This window comes from Bombus affinis, chromosome 14 (assembly GCF_024516045.1).
Source record: "Bombus affinis isolate iyBomAffi1 chromosome 14, iyBomAffi1.2, whole genome shotgun sequence".
NCBI classification, from domain to species: Eukaryota; Metazoa; Arthropoda; class Insecta; order Hymenoptera; family Apidae; genus Bombus; species Bombus affinis.
In genome coordinates, this window is record NC_066357.1 from 6,331,841 (window position 1) to 6,359,409 (window position 27,569).

Here is a 27,569-nt window from a genome sequence, read left to right on the forward strand (position 1 = left end):
TTTTATATTTTTGTGAATATAACTAAGAAAACGACTAAATAGAAATTTGTTTTATACACTAAATATTCTACTTTGAATATTTTGTTGCACCTTTGTCAATATCGTTGCTACTTGAAGAAGTGAATAATAAAGAATTGCAAATTTTATGGGAAATTGATTTACATTAGAATTTTAATAATTATTCAAAAAAAAATACATTTTACTTTACGAGTATAGCAAGTGAATTATCTTAAAAAAAAAAAAAAAAAAAAAATAAAAAAAGATTGTATTTTAAAAATGCATACTAAAAAATTTAGGTATAATTTATTATAAAATAAATCTTATTTCATATTTAGGTAATTTTATTTCATTTTAACTTCTTGCCCTATATTTCTATGAAGAAGGAAAATTTTAATTCGGCTCTGCTGATTGAATGATGCGTGTACAATGTTACGTGCTAACGCAAGGACTTTACGAATTTGAAAAGAATTATAATATTTGCAGCTCTGTCTAGAGTCCAGACCATTCAAAATTCCTTTTCGCTGGGATGTTAATTCCTTGTATAGGGATATTATTGTTGTATAAATAAGATTGTTATGAACAAACTTTATAACAAATTGTGGTTTCTTTACATAATTTGGTAGCTCTGTGTATATTCAGTTGTTAAGAAACAATAGAAAATTGTGTATTAGTGGTTTTATATGAAAATAATTTATCACAAAGATAAATAATTAATGTTTCAAGCAGAATAATGGATGAAAAAAGAGTAAAATTATACTTCTGCTCAAATTGATTAGTTTTATAAAATTAAAATTGATATCATTCATACAAAAATTAATTTCTATGCTTATAATTACAGTTTTCTTATTTGTTCTCTACCTCTGAACCACTACTTTCTCAAGATGCAATTGATAGGATATCTGTACCAAAGGTACCTTTGCAGAAGGATGATACAGTTATTGAAAATGATGATACAGATTTGTTATCACATAGTGATATGAGTTGGGAAACTATGGAGGATAGATATATGTTATTTGAAATTGCATCTAATGATTCTATATCAACTACTTCAAAGTCTTCATCCAATGTAAATTTTGCTTAATATAAAACTAATTTTATTTTATGATATAATTGAAATAATTATAATTTATTCGTTTTCACAGTCCAATCTTTCATTTTCCTTGCTTGATCAAATATCACTTTCAGTAGATCAAAAAATAATACAATGTGCAACTGAAAACAACTGGAGTAGTTATGCTCTAGATATCAGTTTATGGGATGATGGTAGAGCACCAGTTATGAAATTAAGAAATCTTAAAGAAATATCATTTGATAATATAGAATTCTGTGGATATCTTACTGACAGATTAATAGGAGTTGGAAAATCATTCTTGACTAAATCTCCTGAAAATAGTCTTTATATATTAAGCAAATGTATTATGAGAAATATGGTATATTATTTTATATTAGAAACATATTTTATAAAACAAATATGATGAAAACAATCTTTTTGCAGTCACTATCAAATATTACAATGTTAAGTTACCACCGTTATTTACAATATATTGATCTTGCATATAATTATATTACAAATTTATCACCTCTGGGAGGAGTTCCCTACTTAATGTACTTAAATGTAGCACATAACAGAATGAATAGTATTTTAAATTTTTCACCTCCTTGGTATTTGACATATGTAAATTTATCATACAATTATATATCAAAAATGCATGATATCAGTGATTTCTGGAGTATTGTTCACTTGGATTTGTCACATAATGCAATTGAAACCATTACTGGTTTGCAAAATTTGAAGTTAGCATGCCTTTTTATGTAATTAAATAAAATATGACTTCATTTATACATTATGTATTTTATTTTTAGATATTTGAAATATTTAAATTTATCATATAACTTAATTGAGTACATTGAAAATTTGGATAGATTAAATATTCAAGAACTAAATTTAGAGGGTAACTGTATACTGTCATATAAATCTGCCATTCCTGGATATGGCATAAGTACTTTATCTGATTTGCGGAAATTATATTTAGGATACAATAAATTATCTACTTTAGAATTTTTTAAGGTAACAATTTCATATTTAATAATTAGATGAATATTTAAACTGTAACAATGTGTTTAAAACTATAGGATGCATATAGTTTACGTGTGATAGATTTAAAGTTTAATAGAATCAATGATTTATTAGAATTATTAAATCTCACTGGTTTAATACAAGAAGTAGATTTTAGAGGTAATAGTTGCACAAAGTGGCCTAATTATAAAGCTGTACTTCTATTTTCCATACCAAGTATACAGATTATCGATGGTGTTAATGTATCTACTTCAGAAAAGGTATATAATCAAGTATTGATAATTATCAACTTATATAAATTATTAAAGAATTTATTTAAATAGATTGCTGCAGTTGCTCTATTTGCACCACCAGTAAATTTAACAGCTGCTCGCACTATAACAAAGCTAACTTTATTAGAGCAATTAAATATTCCTAAAATTGATCTTCATGTAACACCATATGATGAAGTGAGCCCACCTATAATAATACTCACAGGTCCAAGTGCAGTAAGAAAATTATCTTTGGCTCTTCATGTGACCCAAACATTATCAAAAAAAGTAATATTCTAATTAATTTTTAATATATCGGATTAAAATAATAATTTATCACAGGTCCAATATTGTCAGTGGTATACAACAAAAAGCTCAGAAGATGAAAGTGAAAATCAATTTTATATTTTTGTAGACAGAGAAGAATTTAATGATATGTCTCGTCATGGAGAATTTTTAGCAATTCAAGAGAGATTAGGATACAGCTATGGATTTCGTTAGTTAGATAAATTAAATTTTCTATAAAAATATCTTCCAAGATGCTTTTATTTATATTTATATAGATCACAATCAAATTACTTCCTTAAAATTAAGAAATAAAATTGGTATAACACAAACGGATTTACATGCAACTATTCAAATGCTTAACCGGTACTCCAATAGTAGAGCAGTTCTTGTGCTCCCAAAAAATGAAGAAATCCACCGTGAATGGATACAAGAAAGGTTTTATGTTTATACATGTACTAAAGATAGTAAAGAAAATTTATTATCTGAAGATAGTTCAGCAATACTCATAGGAAGTGATATAAATTTTATTAAAGAAATTTTAAATGATGTATGAACAATTTCATATCTTTATTATACCGCTCATAGTGTTACAAATATTATTTTAAACTTGCTTATAGATTATAAGAGATCTTAAATTACTTCCCAAAATTCCAATGGCAACAGAGACTGATGATAAAACAATTTATAATGCATTGGGAAATGTAACAATATTTGATGATGAAGCCGTGCAGGGTCCAACAGAAATAAAAGACAAAACATCAAATTATATTAAATTTCAGGAACAAGACATTAATTCACATTTTGATGATAAAGGATTACGAGTATTGAGTTTACCTAGCACTAGAGGTATGCAGGATCTGGATGGGCATTTTTTTCGATACCGGGACCGGTTATTGAAATTTTCGGAATTCTCGAAATTGACAAGTTTCTCGAGAACGTCCGGGTTTCCCAAAAGTGTTGGGATTTCCGAAAATGTTTGGAATTCTCGAAAAATCCGAGGGCCCGTTTCAAGATTCGCTTTAATGAATACGATCGTGGTTTCGAATTTTTTATTTTTTAGGTGTTTTCGAAAATCACATTATGAAATTTATTTATTTAGTTATTTTTACTTATTTAATTTATTAATATAAAATTATGAAATATGCAAAATTGAGTGGAAATAGTGCACCAAATAAATAATATTTAAATATAATATTTTATTTTAAATTCGTATGTAAAATAGCTGCTTTTTCTACGTTTTCAGACAGTATTGTGTAATAATATTGTTACACTGAACAGGATAAGACTATTGTTTGAAATTGTGGAGAAATTGACATTTTTACATGCGATTTCAAAATAAAATATTATATTTAGATATTACTTATTTGGTGCACTATTTCCACTCAATCTTCCACATTTCATAATTTTATATTAATAAATTAAATAAGTAAAAATAACTAAATAAATAAATTTCATAATATGATTTCCGAAAACGCTTAAAAAATAGAAAATTGGAACACGGTCTTATTCATTAAAGCGGCTCTTGATACAGGTGATTTTTTGAGAATCCCGGATATTCTTAGGAAACCCGATACTTTCATGAACTCGACTCAATCCGATGTGTTTCTGTTTCATTCCAACTATCGGGTTTCATAAATTTTCTGGTTCTTGCATACCTCTATTTAACACATAACAGTTGTAAGTAATTTTATTATTTTTTTAGGTAATTTTAGATGAGCATTCAAATGTTATAGTGGAAGATGAACAATTAAGGCGTAAAAGACATCAAGCAAAACTTTTGCATCGTCGTAATACATTGATTCGAGGAACAGTACCTTCATTTACAGATGAACTTAGTGAATCAAGTGAAGAACTATTAACAAGAAGAGTTTGTATTGAATATTTTACTTTTCTTTCGATGGGCAGGGTGTTATTGTTTTCAATTAATATATGTATAAGATTATATAGGTATAAAATAATATAAATCTGTAATTTATTTTAAGTCGCCAGAAATGGAAAAACCAGAAGATATGAAAGATTTCTATACCGACTTGATATTAAAGTCAAGAAAAATGTACCTAGATCAACATGTGAATAAGCCTGGATTTTTTTCTTTGGTGGTAACATGTCTTCGATAAAAGTAAATTAAGAATGCCAAATTCATAATTTATCATTAGAAAAACTTTTGTATAATCATTATTTTTCAGCTACTATCAGATGATTATTTTAAAGCATTTAACAAATTAATTAATTTTATTTATGAATTATACACAAATTATTCTTTTCAAGAACCTAAATTTTTAGCAGAACTTAATCATTTTTCAAAGATTGCTATTCCTGCAATGATCGATCCTATTATTGATGAGATAAAACAGTAAGTTTCAATCTTTTTTATATCAATTGCTATGTATAATATCAATTGGATTTATTGATCTGTAGATCTTTATCAACGTCTATATTACAAAGAAGAACTTTGTTGAGAATGTATGGTGTTACTTCATGGAAGGATTTAATGCCTAGTCAAATAGTAGAAGATTCAACTGATGTTGTTGATTAGGTACAAGATAAATGTTTAGTTATAAAACTAGTTAATCCACTCATAATTTATTTTTTAAAGTTTTAATTTTACTGGTTATATGATTATCTTGTACAATGTATTTTATTGATAACAGTCTGTTTTTAAATAGTAATATATATGTTACAAAAAATGAACACATTTTTTTAGAAATACTTTCATACAAGGAACTCTTAATTGGTATAAGAAGAATATATATTTATAATTGATTTACTTATTTATGCACAGTTGATTTATATGTTATCCTGCTAAGTTTAAAAAATATGATAATAGTTACACATGTACATGATAAAAAATAATTGGATTTGTTTAAAGCGTTTTTCAAGTATATTCTAATAAAGTAATTATTTATTAGAAATCTAAAGTTTCTGTTTTAATGCTCAATCACATATGCATTTTATCAATAGAAGGAAGATTATTGCTTAAAAGTGATATATCTGATGGTTCTATGATTACATGTAAATTTGTATTATAGTTTGTACTCCCCAAGGATATTTTTTGGTCACTAAATGTAACTGCGAAGGAATTTTCGTCAATTTGAGGTAAAGAATTTTGTAAAAGTACAAATCTTGCTTGATTGTCAATAATGTCTAGTTTAGAACGATTCATTTGAATCCAAGTTTCTTGTAATACACTGTGTTCAGAATCTACCTTTTTTGATAGTTCATGATGTTCTGGTTCAACTTGAAGAAGTGTACATTGTGATTGTTTAAAATCAGATTCACTATTCACATTAGAATGATACTTCATATGATCATTTAAGCTTTTTTTCTGTTCAAATATCAGATTACAATGAATACATCTGAAAATGAAGTTGTTAGGATAAGTATTATATAGGAAATACAAGCTTTTAAATATACTTACTGGAATTGCGTTTCTTTTATTTTCTTTGTCTTATTTTCATGTGGATCATGAATTTTTTGATGGGCAAGCAAATTATATCGTTCTGCAAAACGTTTTCCACACACTGTACAGCTATATGGTTTTTCACCTGTATGAACTCGCATATGCCTTTTCAAATGAGATGTTGAAAGCAAAGACAAATCACACATCTAAAACATATAAATACTTAACTGTTTTGTATATCATGTTTCTATGCTAGTAATTACTTACTTGACACTTATAAGATTTTTTACCACTATGTGATAATCTGTGCATATTGTATGATGTATGGTGTATGAATCTTTTACCACACAATTCACATTGATAGGGCATTTCACCGGTATGCATTGGTAAATGCCTCATAAGTGCTCCTTTTTGTGTAAAGGACTTTTTACAAAAATTACATTGAAATGGATTTATTCCATTATGCATTCCAACATGTATTTCCAATGCATGTTTATGTTTATATGCCTGACCACATTTTTCACACATGTATGGTCTTAATGTTGAATGAGTTTTCATGTGTGTTTTTAATTCAGTTGATGTTTTCCATACTTTATCACAAATAGGACAAGAATATTTTAATGATTTTAAATCATATTTTGGTATCTTTATTGATTTTATAGGTATTTTTATTGGGTCAACTGCTGACACTATATATGTATTATAAAGATTTAAACAATAAGTAATGAATAGATCATTTTAAAAAGGGAAGCTTATGAATAATAAATAAAATATCACCTGTTGTGTTCACAGTATTTTCTGTTACTTCTATAATATTTTCAACATTTTGTATTTGTAATATATTGTCAGAAAATGTGGATTCTGTTTTTACAGTGTTTTTTGATTCACTTTCAGAATCTGTCAGTGAAATACAGCTTTTTTCTCCAACATGAATTTTTAATGCATGCATATTTTCTGCAAACAAATATTAACAAATATTTCTATATATTTCTGTTATTAATTTTACATTTATTTTTATTGATTTAAATAATCTCTCTTTACCTTGTGAATTAATATTACATGTATTACCACTATTAGTTAATGCCACTGAATTATGAAATATATCATTTTTTAAAATTTCACCTTCTTTTATGTCATCATAAATATTATAATCAAATGACTTTGTGCTATCTGCTTCATTATAATTAATTGTTTCCTTTCTTAAGTGTTTCTTTGCTTTTGTATTTGAAATACTTATATTTTGCATTGTTATATTATCTTGAACACATTGTTCTTGTACTATATCCTCTACTTGAGTAGCATTTTGTAAATTCAATACCTTCTCTATGTTGTCATTACTATTATATAATCTTTTTGCTTCTAATGCTATGTTTGTACTGATATTCAATTTTGTACCATCGTACATTAATCGTTTAACATTTTTTCTTCTTTCACAAGCACGATATATTTTCAAAATCTCACAACGTATGTTTAAAACAGTTTTCTGTGCTTGTTCTAACATTTGAAACAGATTATAACATTGCAAACAAATGTAAGGGTCTTGTAATTCAAAAGTAGCTATACGAAGTACTCGTGATACAAAATTTACTAACAATTCTCCTTGACGAGGGAAAGATGTAGAAAATATATTTACAGAAGATGAAGAATCAATTTTCATATCGCATATTGAGCAAAATATATTAGACATTGGCATCATTTTGTTTTACCATTAAAAGTTGATCAAAACGTTTAATTGATTATTAAACTCTTACTTTTACTTAGCTCTTTTTTAATAGTATATGTTGTTACTTTATAATAAATAACAGATATAAATATGACCATTTTGTACAATAATCGTGTATTGTTCTTTGACAGCGCATCTTAAATATAACCTTTACTATACTCCGCGACATAACATATCGATAATAATTTTATGTGCGGGATAATTTTGATATCGTGCTGTGTCTCATACAATTAATAAAATATATTTAATGTTTGTTTCTTCAACCATAAATCATAAATTATAAATTACAAAATATAATTCTTCATATGATTCCATAGTAGGAAATGAAACACTATAAGCATCTAGCGGTGAAAAAGTAAAACTAATCGACATGTGGTAAAATTAAAAAATCCAAATTTCTCGGTACTTAGGCAGAATTAGCGATACTAATCGCAGTAAAAATTTTCGCTGGTAGATGGCATCACCATGTCCAAAATAGGGTACTTTTACAGATTTGATTTCTCACTGCTAGCTGATTGTAGTGTTTAGTAGCCCGCCAACTGGACAATTTTTTAAATCTGTTTAAAACTAATTATTTAAATAAAATTAATTTCAATTAATTCCACAAGTTCTAAATATCCGTTTGAGCTCTCGTAAGTTAAAAAGTTCTGCCTAGGAATCGAAAAGTTTATTCATTTTGCTGTTAATTCAAAATAATTAATTCCATATGTATATACATTTCAAGCGCAAATATTTTAGGATTAAATGTTGAGAACGGTATGTTTATTAACCTCAGTGAATTTGATTTTTATGCTGCACAAGGATAACGAAAAATAAATACATGGTTCCATTAAAAAAAGTGACAATGAACTTGAAATCTCATGAAACAATGATTATGGATAAATAATACTTCCACCATTGCACATGTTCCTTGAGATACTGTAAATTTATCCAGGAAAGTGTTTTCATACAACAATAAATAAGGCAGATATCTGGGTGGTCCCATGTAGCTGAATTAGCCTGTGTTATAATTCTGCAATAAAATTTATTGATACAGAAAATGTTTCTGTTTTTATTCATTTCATAAATAAAAATTCTGTACACAGTACATAAAATATCAACTACATTATATAATGATTGTCTTTCTGGTCTAATAGATTAGATTATAATAAATAAACAAAAAGTTATTACATATATCATATTTTTCAAATATCTTTTTTTTGCTAAAAAGAAAGTATATTTATATATTTAATTATATAAATTTTAATTTAAAATTATTCTAATTTTAAAATTTGATCTATATCAGAATCTAAATCTGATATTTCTGATATAGATTCTGCATGTAAGGCATTAGGCATTTTATCTCTTAAATTACGCGGTGCTGGTTGTGGTAGCGAATCATTCGTTTCTTTAGAATTTGTTACAGATGCTTGGAATGGATTTACTAAAAGAGAACTTATACTAGTAGGATTTATTTGTTCGTTGCTCTTAATTTGATTCTCTTTATTTTGCATGTATGTCGAAGAAAATATTGTTTCAACTGATCCTACAGGCTTTTGTCTTACCATATTTAGCTGAAAGAAAATATGTATAGTTTAATATCATTAAACACAACAAGTTTTGTAATACCTGGTCTTCTTACCTGTGCTTCAAGCTTTTTTGATATTTCCGCAATTTTATCACTTTGTGCAGTCCTTAATACAATATTATTTGAACCTTTATGGTCTTCTGATTGAGACAAATGTTTTTGCTTGTCAGACATACTACATAAACGCAAAATTATTAATTATTATATAAACATTAAAATTGTTTATAAAATTGCTATATTATTTATTTCCTACATGGAGCACAGATAATTTACGCACCTCGAAGAATTCCAATTACTGTCATTTAACTCTTCTTTGTCTGTAACATCATCGGAAGATGATTTTATACTTTCATTATTAGTTAAATCAAAAATAACTTTTTTTTTTGTCAAACTACTTGCTGAACCAGTTGTAGATTTTAGAACACTTTTATTATGTTTTGGAGATATGAAAATACTTTGTAAATCCTGTTGCATATTTGAATTATCTATACTACTATTTTCAATAGATTTGTTATTAGCTAAATCTTTATCATTTGGTATTATCTTAAGAGTTTCAAGAGTAAATAAAGATTTCATTTTATTGAAAGAATCTCTTCTTACTGAAATCTCTTGAGAATTTGTTATATGTTGTATATTTTCCGAAGATTTTAAATTGGGAGAAAATTGTAATAATTTTTCTACACCTCCGTAATTTGCAATTTTTGTAGCTTTTGTAGGCATTGATTCATTTTCGAGTATATTTCTGGCAAAATCTTTATCTTCTGGTATAGAATGAAATTTATTTGATGTTGTTGCTTGCCCTAAAAAAAAATTATTGGAGTTATTTCTTTTCAGAGAAATTTATTTATATATGAGTAATAGTAATTACCAGGATCATGTTGATGATTAAGGTCTTTTGCAACCATTGATTTAACAGTGATTATTGGTTTATGTAGAGGTGAGTTTTTAAATTGTTTCACATTTTCAGTAACCTTTTTCTTCTTAGATATTTTATTAAGAACTTCTTCAATTATCCTTAATTTAATCTGATGATATTTTGGAGTCTTCTGTGTTAAATTAATAATAAATAGTGTTAATATTTTTTACATAACAAATTTACATAAAAAATTTAATATGCATTTGTCTTACTTTTGCAGTTAATTTGTGATGATGCTTTAAAATGTCCATTTTCTGTTTGAATGTTGCTTTTGGTATTCCTTGCCATTCCGGATCTACTCCTAAATCTCTTAATTTCTGTTCAAAAGTTTCTATTAAACTAGTTTGTAATCTTTTATAAAATGAACTATGTCCTGTTATTTTTTTAGGTAAATGTGTTTTATGTTCATGAAATGGGGAGTTATTGTGAATTGCAGTAACACTTTCTGTGCTTGAGTCAGAAACAAATGATTCTGAATTTGATGTAAATGATACATTGTCCTCTAAGGATTTTGATATTTTCGTATTTTTAATGTTAGATAAAAACTCATCAGATATGCTTTTATTAAAAATATCCCGCGGCTTACTTGTGCTAGGTTCGTCACATTTTATAATTACGCGATTATATTTTGTGTGTTCATAATTATTTCTTTTTTCAGGCACTGAAATTTCTGTGTCTGAAATATTACTTGAACTGTAATACTCCAAATTCTTTTCAATAGTTTTCACAGGATCAAATATTGTATTAGTTCTATTTTTTATATCTTTTTGCTTAATATTTCTTTTATTTTCATGCATAATGGATTTGTTTCTGGAATTCGAATCTTTCTTTACATGAGTATTTTCTACTGTTAATGGAAGCACTTTACTTGACAAACTTGAACTTATTGTAGTGTCTATCACACTATTTCCAACAGCAATTTGCTCAGTTTTTGTATTTGTGCCATTTTGTTTTGAATTAGTTTCATCTGATACTTTTAAAATTTCATTAAGTTTGTCTAATATTATAGGTGGACTATGTCTTCTCAGTGAATTATTTTCAAAATCTTTATTTTTTTCATTCAATTGTGAAACATTTATTTCCTGTGATAGAGATTGTAATTGTTTGCTTTGTTCCAATAAGATATCCAACTGATTCGCAGTTTGGCGTTCTAAATCGTTAACTTTTGCTTCATACTTGGCTTTCATATCATCAGCTGTACTTTGTGTTAATTTTAATTCTGAGATAAGCCTCTCAACATCTTTTTGATGTTGATTCTCCAAATGTTCTATTTTTGATTTCCAATAATTTTCCTGAGCTTGTAATTTTGCATGCATGCTCTCTATGTCTGGAGTAAGCTGTAAAATGTTTACAAAACAAATTAATAATATTCATTTCATGAAAAGTATATTTTACTTACCTTATCAAGTAATTGATTCTTTAGCTTTTGAAATTCTTTCTCTTGCTGATTTATGAATGTTTGGACGTTTGTTTCAGATATGTGTTCATGCATGGTTTTTTCCTTTTGCCTTAAATTCTGTTGAAATATTGATGTGTGTATAGATATACACATATATATGAATATTTATATTATCATTTAAATCATTAGTAAGAACTTTTCAAATTTATTTACTTTATACATACATGTATTTCATCAAAAAGCATGGTCTTCAAATTTTTTATTTCTTCTTGATATTCTTTATACTCTGAATGTTCTTTAGATTTGTTACTATTGTATCTAAAATTTTCATTTTCACTCTCAGCTTGCCTTCTATTATAACTTAAAATTTTTGTCTCTGGAATCCTTTCAGACTCATTCCTTATTACCTTTTCTGTTTCATTTAATCTTTCTTTTAAATTCTTTATTTCATTATGCAACTTTTCAGTTTCACTGCGATATTGCTCATGTATGGGAGAAGCAGGCATGTATAACTCTGATGCATAAGCATGACGACGTATAATATGTGCACTTACAAACATAGGAGATATAAAAGATTTTGGACAATGTGGACACTAGAAAAATAAAATAGTTTAATAAAATTTTTGCACGATTAAAACTAGTATTTTTCTGTGGACAAAATGTTATTACAAAAATTATTTCAACAAGGACAATTAATACATATTCATAATTTTATTACTTTGTAAATTTCGCCATTAGTATCTCCAATTTTAGTTTCTATTAATTTACTTTTTTCCCTTACTTTCTCTTTCATATGTTTCACTACTTCTTCTAAAGTAGTTATTTCTTTTTTCAATTTAACATTTTCTTCAATTTTTGATCTTAGTTCATCTTTTAGTATAATTACACTATGATCTAAATATTGTTTACAATATAATAAATATTCAACTGCTAACTGTGCAAGACAAAAGAGTTTTACAAAGTTGGAATCTAAGATTTTAACATCGTATTCACTTTCTAAACAATAATCTATTACATTATTTATATTATCATCAATGGAATGGAAATCTCTTTCTCTTATAATTCGATCTATATCTATGTTACCTAGAATAAAAGGGAATTTTAAGTATGAATTAAATATATCTGTTTACAAATCATAATGGTAAAGAATATATTTGTTATATTGCGTACTTATACGATTCCAATCTACGCGTGTTCTGGATCTATGCATATTAAAATAAAATCCAGATTCTTTTGCTAATTTTGGAAAATCATGACACCATTTGGTGCCAATACGAAATGAAAATGCCATTACTGTATTTATAAGTCTGTTGATGCCTATTCACACATTATTTCTAGCTACTACTTCATAACTATTAATTAATTAGAAATATAGTATTATAAAAAGTGGTAAATGCAAATTGTGTTATTAACTTCATGATTCTGGTATTTACAAATATATAATACTACTTATTGTTTTTATACATTTTGAAGGTTAGAAGAAAACATAAACAAAATTTAACAGATATGATATATCTAGAGAGTACTATCTATTTCAATTATGTCTATAGATTTTATTCATTTGTATATCAAATTTTTTCACTAGGATTTAATTTAAGAATGTGTGGAATGAGTCAAATATTCAAATAAAATATTTAAATAAAATTATTTTTTAAATAATTTAATTATACAACTAAGAGTATTAGAATTGTTTCATACTCAAATCCTAATAAATTATTTGTATATCTAAAAAATTTTAGATTGACAAATTTTGGAATTAGATAAATATTAAGTGGTGGATAAATATTAATTAATATATGATTTATTTAAAAAAATGGAAAATGGTCGAAGAAATATCATATATAAAACATAATGTTTGATTTCCATGTATTTGAGAAATTCATATATGTTTTATCAAGAAATAAATTAATTTAACTAATTCTATATATTTGAAATACATAATTGAAGAAAGCTATATTTTAAAAAGTTAGATTACTGATCGGTGAAAAAAAAGGCAAATAATATATAGAATATGATATATAATTGTTTGTTAATTGCAGAAAAATATTTGATTGGTTCGTTCAGGTTTCTTTAGTGTTTGTGGTTTTCTGTGTTTCGTGATTACGCTCCTCTTCGACTAGTACCACCATCTTGTTTATTTCATCAATGAAGAGAGTGTAAGACTTAAAGGACGATTAGAAATTTTTTAAAGTGGTTTTTATTTGTGTCTTGAAAACAATAAATTGTAACAAAAACTGTGAATATGTCCCACGGTGGTAGAAATGAATGTAGAATTTACGTGGGCAATTTACCCCCTGATATAAGAACGAAAGACATTCAAGATCTTTTCTACAAGTTCGGTAAAGTTATTTTTGTTGATTTAAAGAATCGCAGAGGACCACCTTTCGCTTTCGTTGAATTCGATGATCCAAGGTACCTTCCATAACTTATGATTCTATAAAAAATTTTTTATTTTTTAGATGTAGTTATACAATACTGGATTGTTCCATAATATATATCCTTATTGTTCTATAATACTTTTTTTTCATTAAATGAGAAAATATCTTTGTTTGAAAATTCCAAGTTTGTAATTTTATTAAGTTAGAAATTATTAATTTTATATTAAGAAATATATGATTTTTATTATATATATGAAACTTGATGTTGACATCTTAATGTTACATAAAAATTACACAAGAATTATTACTATAAGTAATCTCTTTCAGAGATGCTGAAGATGCAGTACATGCAAGAGATGGATATGATTATGATGGTTATAGACTACGTGTTGAGTTTCCAAGAGGTGGTGGCCCCAGTAATAATTTTCGCGGTGGCCGTGGAGCAGGAGACAGTGGAAGAGGTGGTCGAGGTGAAATGAGTAACTCTCGAGGACGTGGCCCACCTGCTAGGAGGTCTCAATACAGAGTCCTTGTTACTGGTTTACCTCCTTCTGGTAGTTGGCAAGATTTAAAAGATCATATGCGTGAAGCTGGTGATGTATGCTTTGCTGATGTTTATAAAGATGGTACTGGAGTTGTTGAATTCTTACGGTATGAAGATATGAAGTATGCTGTGAAGAAGTTAGATGATTCAAGATTTAGGTCTCATGAGGTATAATGATACTATTATTCTTAACTCTTTGCGCTCAACGATTTTCTCAGTCGGGCAAAGTAGCAACTTGAAATGATATTGCGCATATGTTACAAGTGTCTTATAGGTAACATAAAATGGTCTTACTAAAATGGTCTACAAATTAACACGTTGACGTCGGTGCCAATATTCAGGATTTTCTCTGTAAGGTGGCGCCCGAATGCAGGGTCTGCTTCGTGGGGTGGCGCAGTGTCAGATTACACTGTTCAACACAATTGCAATTTTTCAACTTTGACCTCAATTTATAGCAAAATTACAAAAGCTATATCATTCCTCTTGGGTTCAATGAATTCCGTAGATTTCAACTAATACATTGATATACAATATATACAGTTTGGCAATATCAATTTGCATATATCTGTAAATATTAAGTAAAGTTGACGGGACCAGCTTTGGCCCTAATTTTGAAGTACTTTTTTTGACTTTTTTCGAAAAGTGGAGGTGTGACGCGAATTCTGACCATCGCACGCAATTCTGTGAACATTTTTCTATAAGAAACATTCAAAGCGTGAATCAAAAAATTTTTCAATTCCGTATAGTAAAAAAAAATAGTTATGCATGTTCGTCGGAGAACGACAGCGCGACAACATGCACAACAAAAATAATATTAGGTTATGTTAAATTTTTAAAATGGACTGACAAAAGGCCAGTGTGCTCTCCCCTATCCGTTTTGTTGCATAATTGTTTGTTTCAGTTGTTATTTGATTTATTAGCTCGTTGATAACAAATATCTTAAAAAATCTAACAGTTTGTTCAACATTTGAGGAAAATTTGCAGCCCTGCAGATTTTTCAGCGACTATGAATTTTATTCTCGGTGGTATTTCGCTAGATTTTTCACAAGATGTCCATTCTGAATTATTAAAATCTTGTGGGGCATTACTGTCACTTTCGGATTCACTATCTATTATTCTAATTTTTCAATTTCTTACACTTAATACTATGTCACTATCTCCAATACTGCTTTCATTTCCTCTATCAATAATTTCTTCATGAATACAATCGATCTTTTTTCTCAACAATTCAAAATCAAATTCATTTTCATTTGAGCTAATTTCATTTCCAAAATCCATATTTTTTATGACTTCTAAACTATAATACTTTTGCTATGATCGTCGAATCTGAACTAATATTGCGAGATGTCAGAATTATAGTTTCGGAGGAATTTGAGATGAAATATTTTACTTCCATTTTAAAGTGTAACACTTTACATTTCTTAGCAAAGGACATAAAGAGCTAAGGAACCTATTTACGAACCAATACTGTATTTTCATCAATTAGAGATGTCGAAATCTAGAATAAACAGAGGCTGTTGCTTTTTACTTGTCTCTCGAGTTACCGCATGAAACGCCGTGGCGACTGAGAATCGCTTCTCGAGCGCAAAGGGTTAATACTTTTTATATTTGTACACTATTTTTACATGACTTTATTTTTGTTTATAGGGTGAAGTAGCTTATATTCGAGTGAAAGAAGATCATAACAGTGGCGATAGGGGACGTAGTGAAGATAGGGAGAGAGGTCGGAGTCATTCACGAAGCTATAGCCCACGGCGTCGTGGTTCACCTACCTATTCACCATTGCGACGTAATTACTCGCGATCAAGATCTCGTTCCAGATCTCGTTCATACGACTAGTGTGTACGTATATGTTTCACATGGTAATATAAGTAAAGGCTTATCAATATTTGCTTTACCATGTTTCATTATTACTGATTTGAATTTCACTTAAAGACACCTTCCAATCCAAACCAATTTTGTATAAATTACAAAATTATTCCTGTGTTGCTTGAATTTAATAATTGTATTATACCTAATGTATAGTTAGAGCACGGTTCATTTTACATATACTAAAACTGTTTTATCAAAGACCTTGTTGCTATCAATTCAAAGATTTCTAACTTGTGTAAACCTGGAAGAGTAGATTTTTCAACAGTAAATATTAACATCAAGTTTTATCTTAATTTTTTGTCTTGAAAAAGGGGAATCGTGCTCATATTAATTGCATATTACTGTTCAAGATATACTGATTAGAGTTACTTTTATGTTTAAAAATACATTCCTTTATATTTTGCAATTTGTTTTGACACTACAACTATATTTAAAATATGTAACAATTTTCAAATATTACAAATGAGAATCTAAGAGGAAATAACTCATATTACTTCAGTGATTTAATTAATGTTCACATTAGTGAATAGTATTTGTTGTACAGCTGCCAATATAATTTATGTTCAATGTGAATGCCTTCATTTATTGATTTAACACATGATCATTCACATTGTACTGTATGATATTACCATTGGTAGCTCTACTATAAAACTTGATGTGAACATAGCCTTTGTTTTTTCACATTTATTTAATCACATTTGCAGTGATAAATACAGCACATTTTATAGCATATATAACATGGAATTTTTTTAAGCTTCTAATGCTGAATGCTTATCATATAAGTTCATAAAGCTAACATTTTTCTTATTGTTAACAGCTGAAAATTATTGTGCATATAAATTAAAATGCTAAATAATAGATAATGAGGAAAACGTATATTTTTAACATGCATATACATTATGCAACATAAAATACAGTATATTGCATAATGGATATTGTATTCAATACTTGATCAGAACATTTTTTACTGTAATTATTTGCTATAGGAATTCTAAAATTCTTTTTTTCCACTATATATAATTCCATTTGATATTTATTATCCTATAAATTTTATGGATTTGGATTTTAAGACATTAATTTAATGAAATATATTAAAAGGAATTATTGAAGACTATAAATTCTTACAAACAATTAATGTATGAATAAATACATCAAAGTTGTCTACACGGCTCGTCGTCGTTTAAGTTACCACGCAAATTTAAGTACGATAATTTTGGCTATCTAGTGATGACAATACAAAATATTATATGTGCTGAAAATATAACACTTAATACGTAGATAATGTAATACATCGATACTCGTCAACGGATAGTGCATACGGATAGGACATAATATTTGATAAATATAAGTAAAAGATTTATTTTTTACTAATAGATTAATATTCATATGACCAATTTGCTTTGGGGAAAGCTGACATATATATATATATATATATATATATATATATATATATATAGCTATCATTTATTGTGCACTGATATTGTTCATTCGGTATAATAATTAGCTTAAAATGTCTTATGTATTTGAGTGTTCTTTAACGACGATCATTGGGCCATTTGTTTGGTTTGATAAAAAGAACTGTGTGTTATGTATCACCTTAAAGTGAAAAATCAAACAATTCATACTGAAATTATTATTAAGACCATAACAATATGTTTGTTACAATTATTTGGATGTTTGTGAAATATGGAATTAAATTTTAAGTTATACACGACATATCTGGAGAGAAATGTGTTTTTATGATGAAATGAGTCATTTGGAAATTTGTTACACATTTCTCGTTTAACGTTTTCCTTTTAAAAATTACACAGACTAATTCTTGAAATTTTGCAATACATGCCTAAACTATAGAATTTTCAATCTTAAATTAAAGATGTTGAAGGAAAACAATGATTTCGTGTATTCTTGAGAGCATTATTATTGCAAATTGATCCTGTGATATTTGTTTCCTTTTAACGTTATTTACATTCATTCACTAAATATAAAAATGTGAAAATTTAAATTTAATGTTAGCAAATATGCATTGTTTTATATAGTATTTGCTCAATTTATAAAACACTACTCAAATATTGTAAGTCACAGGGATTACATTTGCAGTGATAAATTTTATATATAATATTAATGCATATTGTATAAGGGACTAATGTATTTTTTCTTCTTTTGTATATTGGATTGGATTGTAACACAATGAATGAAAAACTGAAATCGACACGATCTTACTTCTTGGATGGATATAATACACATTCGCTTGACGGTGGGATGAGATGGAATGCGTTTTGGATGGATTTATGTATGGAGCATATATTATAAAAAAGGATTAAGAGAATGCAAAAATAATGAGGCATTAAGGATACTTTCAAGAGGAAATTCAGGATCAGGAATTCAGGAAAGGAATTGGATGAAAGACACAATCCGTTTCATTCAAGGATTCTCAATTAGCTGGATTTTCATCAGAAAACGTTGGCAAATCCATTACAAGGATTCAATATATTTTTCTCTTTCGAATCGTTAAACAAACGTAAAAAAAATTATTTAATCGTGACATAGCAGTGCTTCTGCGTTGACAAACTAAACGGAAAAAAGATAATAATACCGTAATTGAAAAACGCAGAATGAACATCTTCGACATATTACGTGGTTGTAGTATAGATTTCTTAATCGTTTCAGTGTTTCAGTTCTATTACAATTACGCGTACATAAAGCGAGAAAGAAAGAGAGTGATTTTCGCAATTTTTTTATTACGTTCTGTACAATCTAAAAAAGAGCAAACTAACTGGTAATGGAATGTCAACATTGCAAAAGTTTTATTTTATATGAAAGTACTCGCTTATAGCTTCGTATGTCAGATGTTCGTAAGTCGAGAATTATTTTTATCATTACCGACATGATAACTTTGATTCTCATCGTCAAAGAGAAACTCTATTAACCAGAAATATATCATAATTCTCACCCATCGGCGTTCAGTGATCGATGATTCGCGAAAACTTACACGGAAAGAATATAAGACTTGGTGACTGGTTCAACGCGAGAAAATCGATTCGGTTGAGAAATTTTCCTCGTTTCTTGTTCGACTTGTGCAATATAAGCATTAGCATAGGCGGTATACCATATCGAACTATCTAACTCCGTGATTAGCGTTCCTCAGGATCGTGGAGAACGAACAAGTGGTTCTCTGAGAAAAAATTCGCGTTGCAAAAAATAGTGTTCTCACGGGTTTGCCTTCTACCTCGTGATCGAAAATCGTCCGATTGCTTTTCCTCTCGGTCATTTCGATCTTTTTATTGCACATTTCGATTGATCGTGACACCGTGTGTATATACAATTTGTATACGTGTGCTACATATGTGTAGTAAGAACTTCACCTCGTTCGTCGGGACTTGATGCGCGGTGCAAGAGGATATTAACGTTTGGGTTGGAAAATAAGACGAATACTTCATCTTATAACAAGAACCTGGCTCTCCCTAGTTGTAGAGGATCTCCCGGGACGAAAACAAAAAATAAATGATAAAACGGAAAGACAGGATTCGGCAGAGATACGGTGTGTTGGATTAGGATGCTGACAGGATATAAAGTTAGTGTTCATGATGGATATTTTGGATAAACGGATAAATTGGCTGGAAATATTCCACTTGGATTCTATAAATAAACGGATTACTTGGATCTTTTGACCGGACAGAATATATACGCCGTGTTCATGCCGTTTGGATGGAGTTGGATTATCGAAATGTCGATAAATTATATAAAAAAAAGAAAGCAAAACTTGTGGCTACGCTCGTTTATACGTCAAATAGGTTTCATGGATTATAATCGCCTAGGTTCTGACCTAGGGGATTTGGACTTGCACTTGTCGGGATCAATACAGGAATTAAAAAAGAGTATATGTAAATAATAAATAAAAATAGTCGGATATCTCATTTTTCGGATAACACACGGATGATCGAAAACGGATGATTCGCACACACTCGCTGTAAGGTATTTGTTCAAGTTTAATATCTCTGACGTTCCTTCGATATATATACATTTGTTCTGCATGCAATTCTTCTAAACGATACCAAAAATGCCCTGTCAAAGAATCAGAAAAATGATATTAGAGAGATCCACCTTTTTGAGAGACTAACTTAAAATGTGTGTAACAGATATAATATTTCGTCTGCTTGAAAGATCTGTTTTAGTGTGGTTATATTAATCATTCATCACCATCTTTATGTTCAGCTTACACACCTATATACGTATATAGACACAGATGTTTTTCAATCCTGAAAACAGAAGTTTCTCTCACAAAATTATTGACAAGAGTGAATGTCCGTTTCCTGATAGTAGTATTAACTATTCCTTAATAGTTACCCAGTCACCCTGTTCAATTAGAGACCTTCGCATTTACGTTTGTTACTTCACGACGATAAGAGGAATTTTATAAAACTCCTGATCGTCAATATCTGTTTCAGGAAGCAGGAATAAAAGATGTTTGATTGTTTTATTACTGATAGTGTTTCTGGATATATCCTGAATTCCTTTCCTCAACTAATGTTTATTGTTAAAAAAGTAATATATTTTTATAATTTAGTACACAACTAATATTGATCGACCTTACATTTCTTTTTATGTATTTGTACAAGGAAGCAAGAGGGAAATATACGTGAGTATGGATTCACCCTCGTTCGCGAATTATTTTCTTCTAAAGTTCAAATGAAATACATGATATTAAAAACATGATATTACAAGTTTAATAATAGCAAAAAATATATTTTCTAATAAGAAAGGTCTAAATATACTTTTTTTATGTTAAAAAAGAGTATTTTATTTAAATATTTGTTACGCATAATAAAAATCGATTGGTACTAACAAAGTGTGAAGAAGTGTTTCCCAATGCCTATAATAATAAAGAAATTTAGGTAAGTAATACGAAAAAGAAGAAAATATGATATTATTAACCTATTGTCAGTTCTGTTCAGATGATCCATCAAGGATCAATAGGAGAGCAGAGTTCCGCTGCTTGGATTTATGAAGTAATCGTTTTGTAAGATAGGTTGTATCAGCCTTTGATCAATACAAATATCTTATGAAGCAGTATTAAACTTTATGAAGAACGACTGATTGGTATATATGTATATATTGCAAAAATTTTTATTTGTTATATTTACAAGTGTTAATTAGCATATTTTACATTAAACAGTAAAAATAATCGATATGATATCTTTCTTTTATATCGCTTCGCGGATTGGTGAGACAACTATTTCTTTGATGAGTACTGAGTCAGGAGATTGTAATGCAAAGAGAACACAATCAGTCACATCTTTGGGTTTCAAAGCCATACGAGGATTTTCCTTTAACCATTGAGCAGTCATCTCACTCTCCACCAAACCAGGACAAATTGACTATAATAAAAAAGCACATACAGTAATCATCAAGAATAGAATTTCAAAGATAGTAGCTCCAGAAGCAAGAATAAACATAGTAGAACACTTACAATGACTTTGATGTTAGATTCAACTTGTGCTAATTCGGATCTAAGGCTTTCTGTCAAGAAATTCAAAGCAAATTTGCTGGCTATGTAAGCTGGGGATATTGGACGATCACAATTAATTGGTGCTTTCAGCCAAGAAGCATCATTGATGTTTACAATAATACCATTGTCAATTCCTGTAGAACAAAACAATAAGAGAATACGAAAAATTTGCATCCTGGACACTGAAGCATACTTCTTTGACTTGCTTACATTTTATAAATACCTACCTTTCTTCTTCATTAACTTCAGAGCTTCCTTGGTCATCCAAGTCAATCCAAGGAAGTTTACATCAAACATTTTCTTCCAGTCTTTCATTTCACCAGACTGTAGTGAGATATCTATGTTATTAGCAGCGTTATTGATGAGGATGTCTATGGCTCCTAAATTCTTTTCAACCCATTCCAAAACATGCAGTATGTCATTCTGATTGGAAAGATCACACTGTAGAGGAAACAGTTTTCCAGGCTTCGACTTTAGTTCCTCAGCAAGTGCCTGTTTAGTATTAAAGTTAATAACATTTGAATTCTACATAATTAGTCTATAAATAAAAACGTTAAGATACAAAAGAAAAGAAACTGTTTTAAATCTACGTTTATCTAAATGAAACATTTTGCGATCTATGTAAAATTAAACAACACTATTGAACATTGAAGATATGATCACAGTACTTGTATGTGGAAGAAGGCAAAAATGCTGAATAGAATGAAGAGTGAAGTTGCCTTAAATCTACTAACAGTAAATAGGCGATGAAATATTTTTAAAGCTCACAATGAGTAATGAAGATGACTCTTTTTTTTATAGTAATGAAATTTTATTTATTATGAAGTTGTATTACTTGTTACTTGTTCAAAGAATAATTTTTACAAGAAACATACCTTTACTTTGTCAACCTCTGAGGCAATGCCAATAACTTTCATTCCTTTGCCAACCAGACATTCTGCTAGGCATTTGCCACTGCTACAGTTGGCTCCAGTAATCAAAGCAACTTTGTCAGCCCAACGTTGTTCCATGATGATGTGTTTGATTTGTGTGATTATATGAGAAAGAACCGTGGAATTGAAGTTACAAAATGTATCTGCATTTTAAAACACTGGCGCCTCTTTTTATACCAGAGTAAAATTGTGGCCCAAGATTACCGAGGTCGCGTTAATCTTCAGACAGACAGAAATATATCAGTAAGCTTTTCTTTGACCATGGGTACTATGTAGGTTGTTCTTATATTTACATTTGAAACGATATTGCATTATTTGCAGGAAACTGTAATAATAAATCATACAGGATATTGATACTTTTATGATGGTAGACAGTTTATTACAGATAGGATGTGTTTTGATATAAGACACTTTCCATGAGAAATAAATTTTGCGTAATTATCTGTAGTACTTCACTTTTTTTTCTTTTAATATATATGAATTGGAAAAGCAAAATATATGAATTTACAAAATAACGGTGATCTTACGATAATAAAATAAAACCGTATAATCAATTTTATAAATGTCTTTATCGAATGTTACATTGCATGAGATAATAGAAATTTATGAATGAAAAGAGGAATAGTTTTTTAATAGTTTAGTTATAAAGAATAAGAAACATTATTATAGATATACAATATTATTTTATGCAATCTTTTTTATTGGGAGCATACAATTGCAGATACGATTTTAATTCTGTGTAAAAAAATACATTAATGTGAATGTTTTTTTTTTTAAATACGTGCTATGTGTTTACTATAATACAATCAAGGACACTGATAAAAGGAGATACAGGTATCTTTTTCAAGAGTAACGTTTTCAAACTATTGCATCAGATGAGTATTTTTAATATCGCTTCATTCTGTTTCATTAAGTTCTCCATAATTTATTAGCCTTGAAATAATACTTCCAAATCATTGAAATATTCTGTTTACCTTTCTTTAAAATTCTTTTAAAATATATCCATATAACAATATTTCTTAAGAAAATTGCATAAGGATTTTCAAAGATCGCGGTAGCTTCCGAGTTGGCGCAAATCGATCGATGACACCTTCGATATCTCTATCGTTATACAATGTTTGATATAGATCTGCGTTTAGTTCGCGAACGAATCGCATACTATCAGCTGCAATTTCACAGCTTCGTTTCTTTCGCATATTCTGTTTATTCTCGATCTGAAATAGGGCACGAGCTTTATAAAGAAGGATGCGACCACGTTGTAAGCGTAATTCTTGCAATGGTATTTTATCTTCCTCGAGTATTTGAAGCGCTTGCGTAGCTATATCTATGGCCTGATTCGAATGTCCCTTATTTACCGCCATTTCTGCTTTATCGTTTAAAATATCGATTATTCGTTTTGTCAGATCAATCGTCTTTTGAGATACCGGATATTCCATCTCGCGTATCTTTTCGCGGCATTTTAAGTACGACTTCAGTGCCGTATCGATATCCTTATTTTTCAGAAAGTAATCGCCTAATAATATATACGGCTCCGCATAGTGCTTGGCTAGGTTACTTTTATATACAATTCGTACTGCTGCGTCGAGTTTATCGTCCAACATGCATTGCATCGCCATATCGTATCTATAAATGGAGTATTCGAAAGTTTTTAACGTTGTTTTGAAACGGTTAGATGTTCGATAGACTAGCAAGTTTGAATTCTACTTCCGATTGAGAGAACGTTGTATCGTTACGCACCGCGTGTTCTAATTTTTAAAAGTGTAAAATGTAAATTTAATGTGAAATATCTGTGATGATTTTTGGTAACAAGTCATTTAGATGGATTTTTAAGGTAAATTGAAGAATAATACAATTAATATACTTTTGGTGAAAGAGAGTTATGTCATAAGGTTATACAATTTTTCAGGTTTGGAAGTGAACAGCACTGATTTGAAGATTTGGTTTCCAAAACAGAAATTTGAGGAGATTTAAGGCGCTGAAACGTCTTCTTTTGCAGTTACAGGTTAATTTTTATCGATGTAGTAATTACTATCAATATAGTAAAAAAGAAAGATATTTCCACTTTAGTGTGACTTTATACTGGTAAAAAGTGGCGGATTCAGAGATATCGGTAGGGATCGATCCTCCCCCCCCCCCCCAAGAGTAATAATATATACGAATATTATATTACATTCTGAAAAACTTTTTGGATATACAGGTATAATTAATGTGAATTCAATTATTTAGGCTATAATATCAAATAGAGATATTCAAATATAAATTACAAGCAAATTTTAAATCTTGTAAAAGAAGGTTCAAAAATGTACTTATGTAGAAAAATACATTATGTAAAAATCCAAGAAAGGCTTCTGAATCCGTCACTGTTATGATCTCACTATTTTTATATTCTTGCCGTCAAGAATATGCATATATTTTATTAATATCGATATATTCTATCATTAATATATATTAATATATACTATTATCGTATTTTATTTTTACCGTATTAAGTACCATTGTTTGATCAACTGATTCCTCGCTTCGCTAATAGAAATTTTTCCCATGAGTGATTTTTCTTTGTCTACTGTCGGTTCCATTAATTTGTAGAAATTGTCGCTGAGACTTTGTAACCAAAAATTTGCTTCTTCGAAACGACCAGATAATCGCAAGACTATCGCTTTCAGTAAATTGAATCCTGGATTGTATGGATTACAATCTAGTGCTTTTTCGACTATAATCAAAGCTTTGTCATAACAATTGTACATGCACCATAGGACGGTATATGCTGATAATGTGTGACCAGTACTAAATACCACCTGTGTATGTACGTGATACAATAAATATATAAAATATATAATATATAACTTATAAATCAATTTATAAGACTTACAACAAAGAGGATATAAGTAATGGAATGTTTTTTAGTATATTAGTTTTTATAGTTCTCTATTATACTTTTTAATTTGGAATGATGTACAATATCATTCTCAAAATTTGATCGATGATCAATTAAATAAAATAATATTTTTACCCCTTTTTAAACGATGGAAAGTTACATTGATTATTACAATTAACACTAAATTATTGTAAATGAAGAAAGTTACATATTGTGTTGTGAGCAGGTAAGATATAATAACAGATACTTTACAGAAACATTACTTACTACACAAACCAAAGACTTAAAAAGGATTTGCATGATTCTAGAAAGAAGAATAAATTATTATATTATTACATCATAAATATTATGATCTTTTCAAATATTATAAACATATATATACATAACAAACATAACAGTTCTATTACTTTTATATATCGAATGAATCAGTTGGTGTAAATTATTGGAAACAATTTCACCGGGATCATGGAGGATCTAGCAGCCGGCTGTGCAGGTTGCGGTCATGCGGCTGTGGTCGCGGAGGAATTAGCGCGATTTGCGGTCTCCGTTCACGCTGCTTATTTTTCCGTGGAACCCGAAGGTGCGGTTAGACATGAACTCTACCTCGGGTCTAAATCTTCGGATCATCAGCAGTCGTGAAGTCACTTCCGTGCGACCAAGTCCTCCTACCCTCCTTTGTCAACCTCATTTCTCATCTCAATTAAAGAAATTAAGAAAAGAAGCAAGAACAGAAAGGAAGAAAAAGAAGAGGATCAGGAAATTTTTTGATTTTAATAATTGTTGTTTTTATAAGTATTACGACCTTTTTTCAAAGAAAATTTTGTTTTGATAAAGATCGTAAAAAATTTTTTGCGAAGCAAAGAAGAAAAGAAGAGAGAAAAAAGGAAAGAAATGGAAATAGTGGAAACATCAAAAGGTAAACCACTAGTCCTCTACAAGGGCTATCAATTTCGTCAGTACAGGTGCAATGGGGAGGTAATAACGTGGCTATGTTTAAACGAAAAGACGTCCAGGTGTAAAGGTCGAATGGCCACAAGAAATGGGGAAATTTTGAAATTCATTGAACACACGTGTAAGCCTGACCTAGCTAAATGCGAGGTGAAGAAGCACGTGGCTATAGCGCGGAAGAGAGCAAAAGAGGAAGTGCAGCCGATCGCTCAGATATACAAGGAAGAAGTGGGACAACTGGTGAATAGGGGATACGAATTTATCACCAATGTTCCGACTTATTCGTCTGTAAAAAGCTCCTTATATAGGCTGAGGCGTGGTAAGCGTGACGAGGACGAGTCGAATGATAGTAAGCGAATAGTATTAACGAAAGAATAGTATTTTTCTAAGAATAATAGATATCCGAAGAATAATATTCTACAATCGCACAGGATCAGAGGATTTTATTGCTAATAGAATCTAATAAAAAATTGTGATTATTAGAGTATTACTAATATTCTTGAAAATTGGAAGGGAATTGAAATTTAATGTAATTCCAATGGACTAGATATAATTGTTCACTACTCTAACAAAAATTTATAAAGGTATTTAATATAAACAATATAAAAAAAGAAGAGAAAGAAAAGAAAAAGAAATTGAACAATCTATGACGTTTAAACTGTCTGTATATACACATATACATTGTGTTCATTAGCTTGGTATATGTATAATATGTATATTAATTAATGATTGTTTGTATCTTTTGTAATATGAAAAATAAATGTATTGTAGATAATTGAGTGACTATCAATAATTTTAGTGACTGTAATTAATTCAGATGTGTGTTTATATATTATCATTATATCAGGTACATTCCATTACTTTTATCTTAGAATTGTTTAATTCATATCATC

At 29.0% G+C, this 27,569-nt stretch overlaps 5 protein-coding genes and 1 long non-coding RNA gene across 9 annotated transcripts; 3 read left to right on the plus strand and 3 right to left on the minus strand.

Moving 5' to 3' along the window:
- The first annotated feature begins 491 nt into the window (after positions 1 to 491).
- LOC126924497 (uncharacterized) lies at positions 492 to 5,534 on the plus strand. Its single transcript, XM_050739041.1, has 15 exons — positions 492 to 745; positions 839 to 1,066; positions 1,143 to 1,430; positions 1,496 to 1,794; positions 1,864 to 2,068; positions 2,134 to 2,337; positions 2,401 to 2,616; positions 2,671 to 2,824; positions 2,892 to 3,163; positions 3,234 to 3,737; positions 4,099 to 4,242; positions 4,319 to 4,483; positions 4,599 to 4,715; positions 4,803 to 4,969; positions 5,035 to 5,534. The coding sequence occupies exons 1-15, from the start codon at positions 731 to 733 to the stop codon at positions 5,150 to 5,152; spliced, it is 3,096 nt and encodes a 1,031-aa protein (XP_050594998.1). The 5' UTR covers positions 492 to 730; the 3' UTR covers positions 5,153 to 5,534.
- Positions 4,906 to 8,107, minus strand: LOC126923808 (zinc finger protein 658B-like). Of its 2 annotated transcripts, none has more exons than XM_050737671.1 (5): positions 7,058 to 8,107; positions 6,794 to 6,970; positions 6,284 to 6,606; positions 6,035 to 6,222; positions 4,906 to 5,972 (listed from the first exon to the last, which is right to left on the minus strand). In XM_050737671.1, exons 1-5 carry the CDS (start codon positions 7,710 to 7,712, stop codon positions 5,555 to 5,557), a joined length of 1,761 nt encoding a protein of 586 aa, XP_050593628.1. In that variant the 5' UTR covers positions 7,713 to 8,107; the 3' UTR covers positions 4,906 to 5,554. The 2 variants fall into 2 exon arrangements, with proteins under 2 accessions (XP_050593628.1, XP_050593627.1); XM_050737670.1 differs by having other exon boundaries at positions 6,284 to 6,705.
- A 655-nt stretch (positions 8,108 to 8,762) lies between these two features.
- LOC126923790 (cilium assembly protein DZIP1L) lies at positions 8,763 to 13,155 on the minus strand. 2 transcript variants are annotated; one of them, XM_050737586.1, is made up of 9 exons: positions 12,792 to 13,155; positions 12,403 to 12,704; positions 11,846 to 12,214; positions 11,622 to 11,738; positions 10,435 to 11,559; positions 10,175 to 10,352; positions 9,584 to 10,106; positions 9,361 to 9,481; positions 8,763 to 9,292 (listed from the first exon to the last, which is right to left on the minus strand). In XM_050737586.1, exons 1-9 carry the CDS (start codon positions 12,910 to 12,912, stop codon positions 8,993 to 8,995), a joined length of 3,156 nt encoding a protein of 1,051 aa, XP_050593543.1. In that variant the 5' UTR covers positions 12,913 to 13,155; the 3' UTR covers positions 8,763 to 8,992. The 2 variants fall into 2 exon arrangements, with proteins under 2 accessions (XP_050593543.1, XP_050593542.1); XM_050737585.1 differs by having other exon boundaries at positions 12,340 to 12,704; positions 12,792 to 13,152.
- Positions 13,156 to 13,706: 551 nt separating this feature from the next.
- On the plus strand, positions 13,707 to 20,895 carry LOC126923834 (serine/arginine-rich splicing factor 1B). 2 transcript variants are annotated; one of them, XR_007713317.1, is made up of 4 exons: positions 13,707 to 14,033; positions 14,327 to 14,711; positions 16,191 to 19,986; positions 20,092 to 20,895. XR_007713317.1 is itself a non-coding variant. In XM_050737728.1 (3 exons), exons 1-3 carry the CDS (start codon positions 13,864 to 13,866, stop codon positions 16,380 to 16,382), a joined length of 747 nt encoding a protein of 248 aa, XP_050593685.1. In that variant the 5' UTR covers positions 13,707 to 13,863; the 3' UTR covers positions 16,383 to 20,895. The 2 variants fall into 2 exon arrangements, 1 of the variants encoding a protein (XP_050593685.1); XM_050737728.1 differs by having other exon boundaries at positions 16,191 to 20,895.
- A 611-nt stretch (positions 20,896 to 21,506) lies between these two features.
- On the minus strand, positions 21,507 to 23,158 carry LOC126923835 (dehydrogenase/reductase SDR family member 11-like). Its single transcript, XM_050737729.1, has 4 exons — positions 22,797 to 23,158; positions 22,149 to 22,413; positions 21,883 to 22,055; positions 21,507 to 21,790 (listed from the first exon to the last, which is right to left on the minus strand). The coding sequence occupies exons 1-4, from the start codon at positions 22,929 to 22,931 to the stop codon at positions 21,617 to 21,619; spliced, it is 747 nt and encodes a 248-aa protein (XP_050593686.1). The 5' UTR covers positions 22,932 to 23,158; the 3' UTR covers positions 21,507 to 21,616.
- A 37-nt stretch (positions 23,159 to 23,195) lies between these two features.
- On the plus strand, positions 23,196 to 27,451 carry LOC126923866 (uncharacterized). Its single transcript, XR_007713334.1, has 2 exons — positions 23,196 to 24,684; positions 24,760 to 27,451. It is a non-coding gene; the product is annotated as an uncharacterized LOC126923866 (long non-coding RNA).
- Positions 27,452 to 27,569: the final 118 nt, after the last annotated feature.

Bases quoted from the DNA above. Each gene is read 5' to 3' on its own strand.
- LOC126923835 (XM_050737729.1), bottom strand. From the start codon at position 22,931: ATGGAACAACGTTGGGCTGACAAAGTTGCTTTGATTACTGGAGCCAAC. The intron at 22,414-22,796 runs GTATGTTTCTTG...AATACTAAACAG, and splicing joins CAGAGGTTGACAAAGTAAAG to GCACTTGCTGAGGAACTAAA. The intron at 21,791-21,882 runs GTAAGTGTTCTA...TTTTTATTATAG, and splicing joins AATCTAACATCAAAGTCATT to TCAATTTGTCCTGGTTTGGT.
- LOC126923834 (XM_050737728.1), top strand. From the start codon at position 13,864: ATGTCCCACGGTGGTAGAAATGAATGTAGAATTTACGTGGGCAATTTA. The intron at 14,034-14,326 runs GTACCTTCCATA...AATCTCTTTCAG, and splicing joins GTTGAATTCGATGATCCAAG to AGATGCTGAAGATGCAGTAC. The intron at 14,712-16,190 runs GTATAATGATAC...TTTTGTTTATAG, and splicing joins CAAGATTTAGGTCTCATGAG to GGTGAAGTAGCTTATATTCG.
- LOC126923808 (XM_050737670.1), bottom strand. From the start codon at position 7,712: ATGATGCCAATGTCTAATATATTTTGCTCAATATGCGATATGAAAATT. The intron at 6,971-7,057 runs GTAAAGAGAGAT...ATTTGTTTGCAG, and splicing joins ATGTAATATTAATTCACAAG to AAAATATGCATGCATTAAAA. The intron at 5,973-6,034 runs GTAAGTATATTT...CTTCATTTTCAG, and splicing joins ATAAAAGAAACGCAATTCCA to ATGTATTCATTGTAATCTGA.
- LOC126923790 (XM_050737585.1), bottom strand. From the start codon at position 12,912: ATGGCATTTTCATTTCGTATTGGCACCAAATGGTGTCATGATTTTCCA. The intron at 10,107-10,174 runs GTAATTACTATT...ATTTTTTTTTAG, and splicing joins TAATCATCAACATGATCCTG to GGCAAGCAACAACATCAAAT. The intron at 9,293-9,360 runs GTAAGAAGACCA...ATTTTCTTTCAG, and splicing joins CAAAAAAGCTTGAAGCACAG to CTAAATATGGTAAGACAAAA.
- LOC126924497 (XM_050739041.1), top strand. The intron at 2,069-2,133 runs GTAACAATTTCA...TTAAAACTATAG, and splicing joins CTACTTTAGAATTTTTTAAG to GATGCATATAGTTTACGTGT. The intron at 2,617-2,670 runs GTAATATTCTAA...AATTTATCACAG, and splicing joins CCCAAACATTATCAAAAAAA to GTCCAATATTGTCAGTGGTA.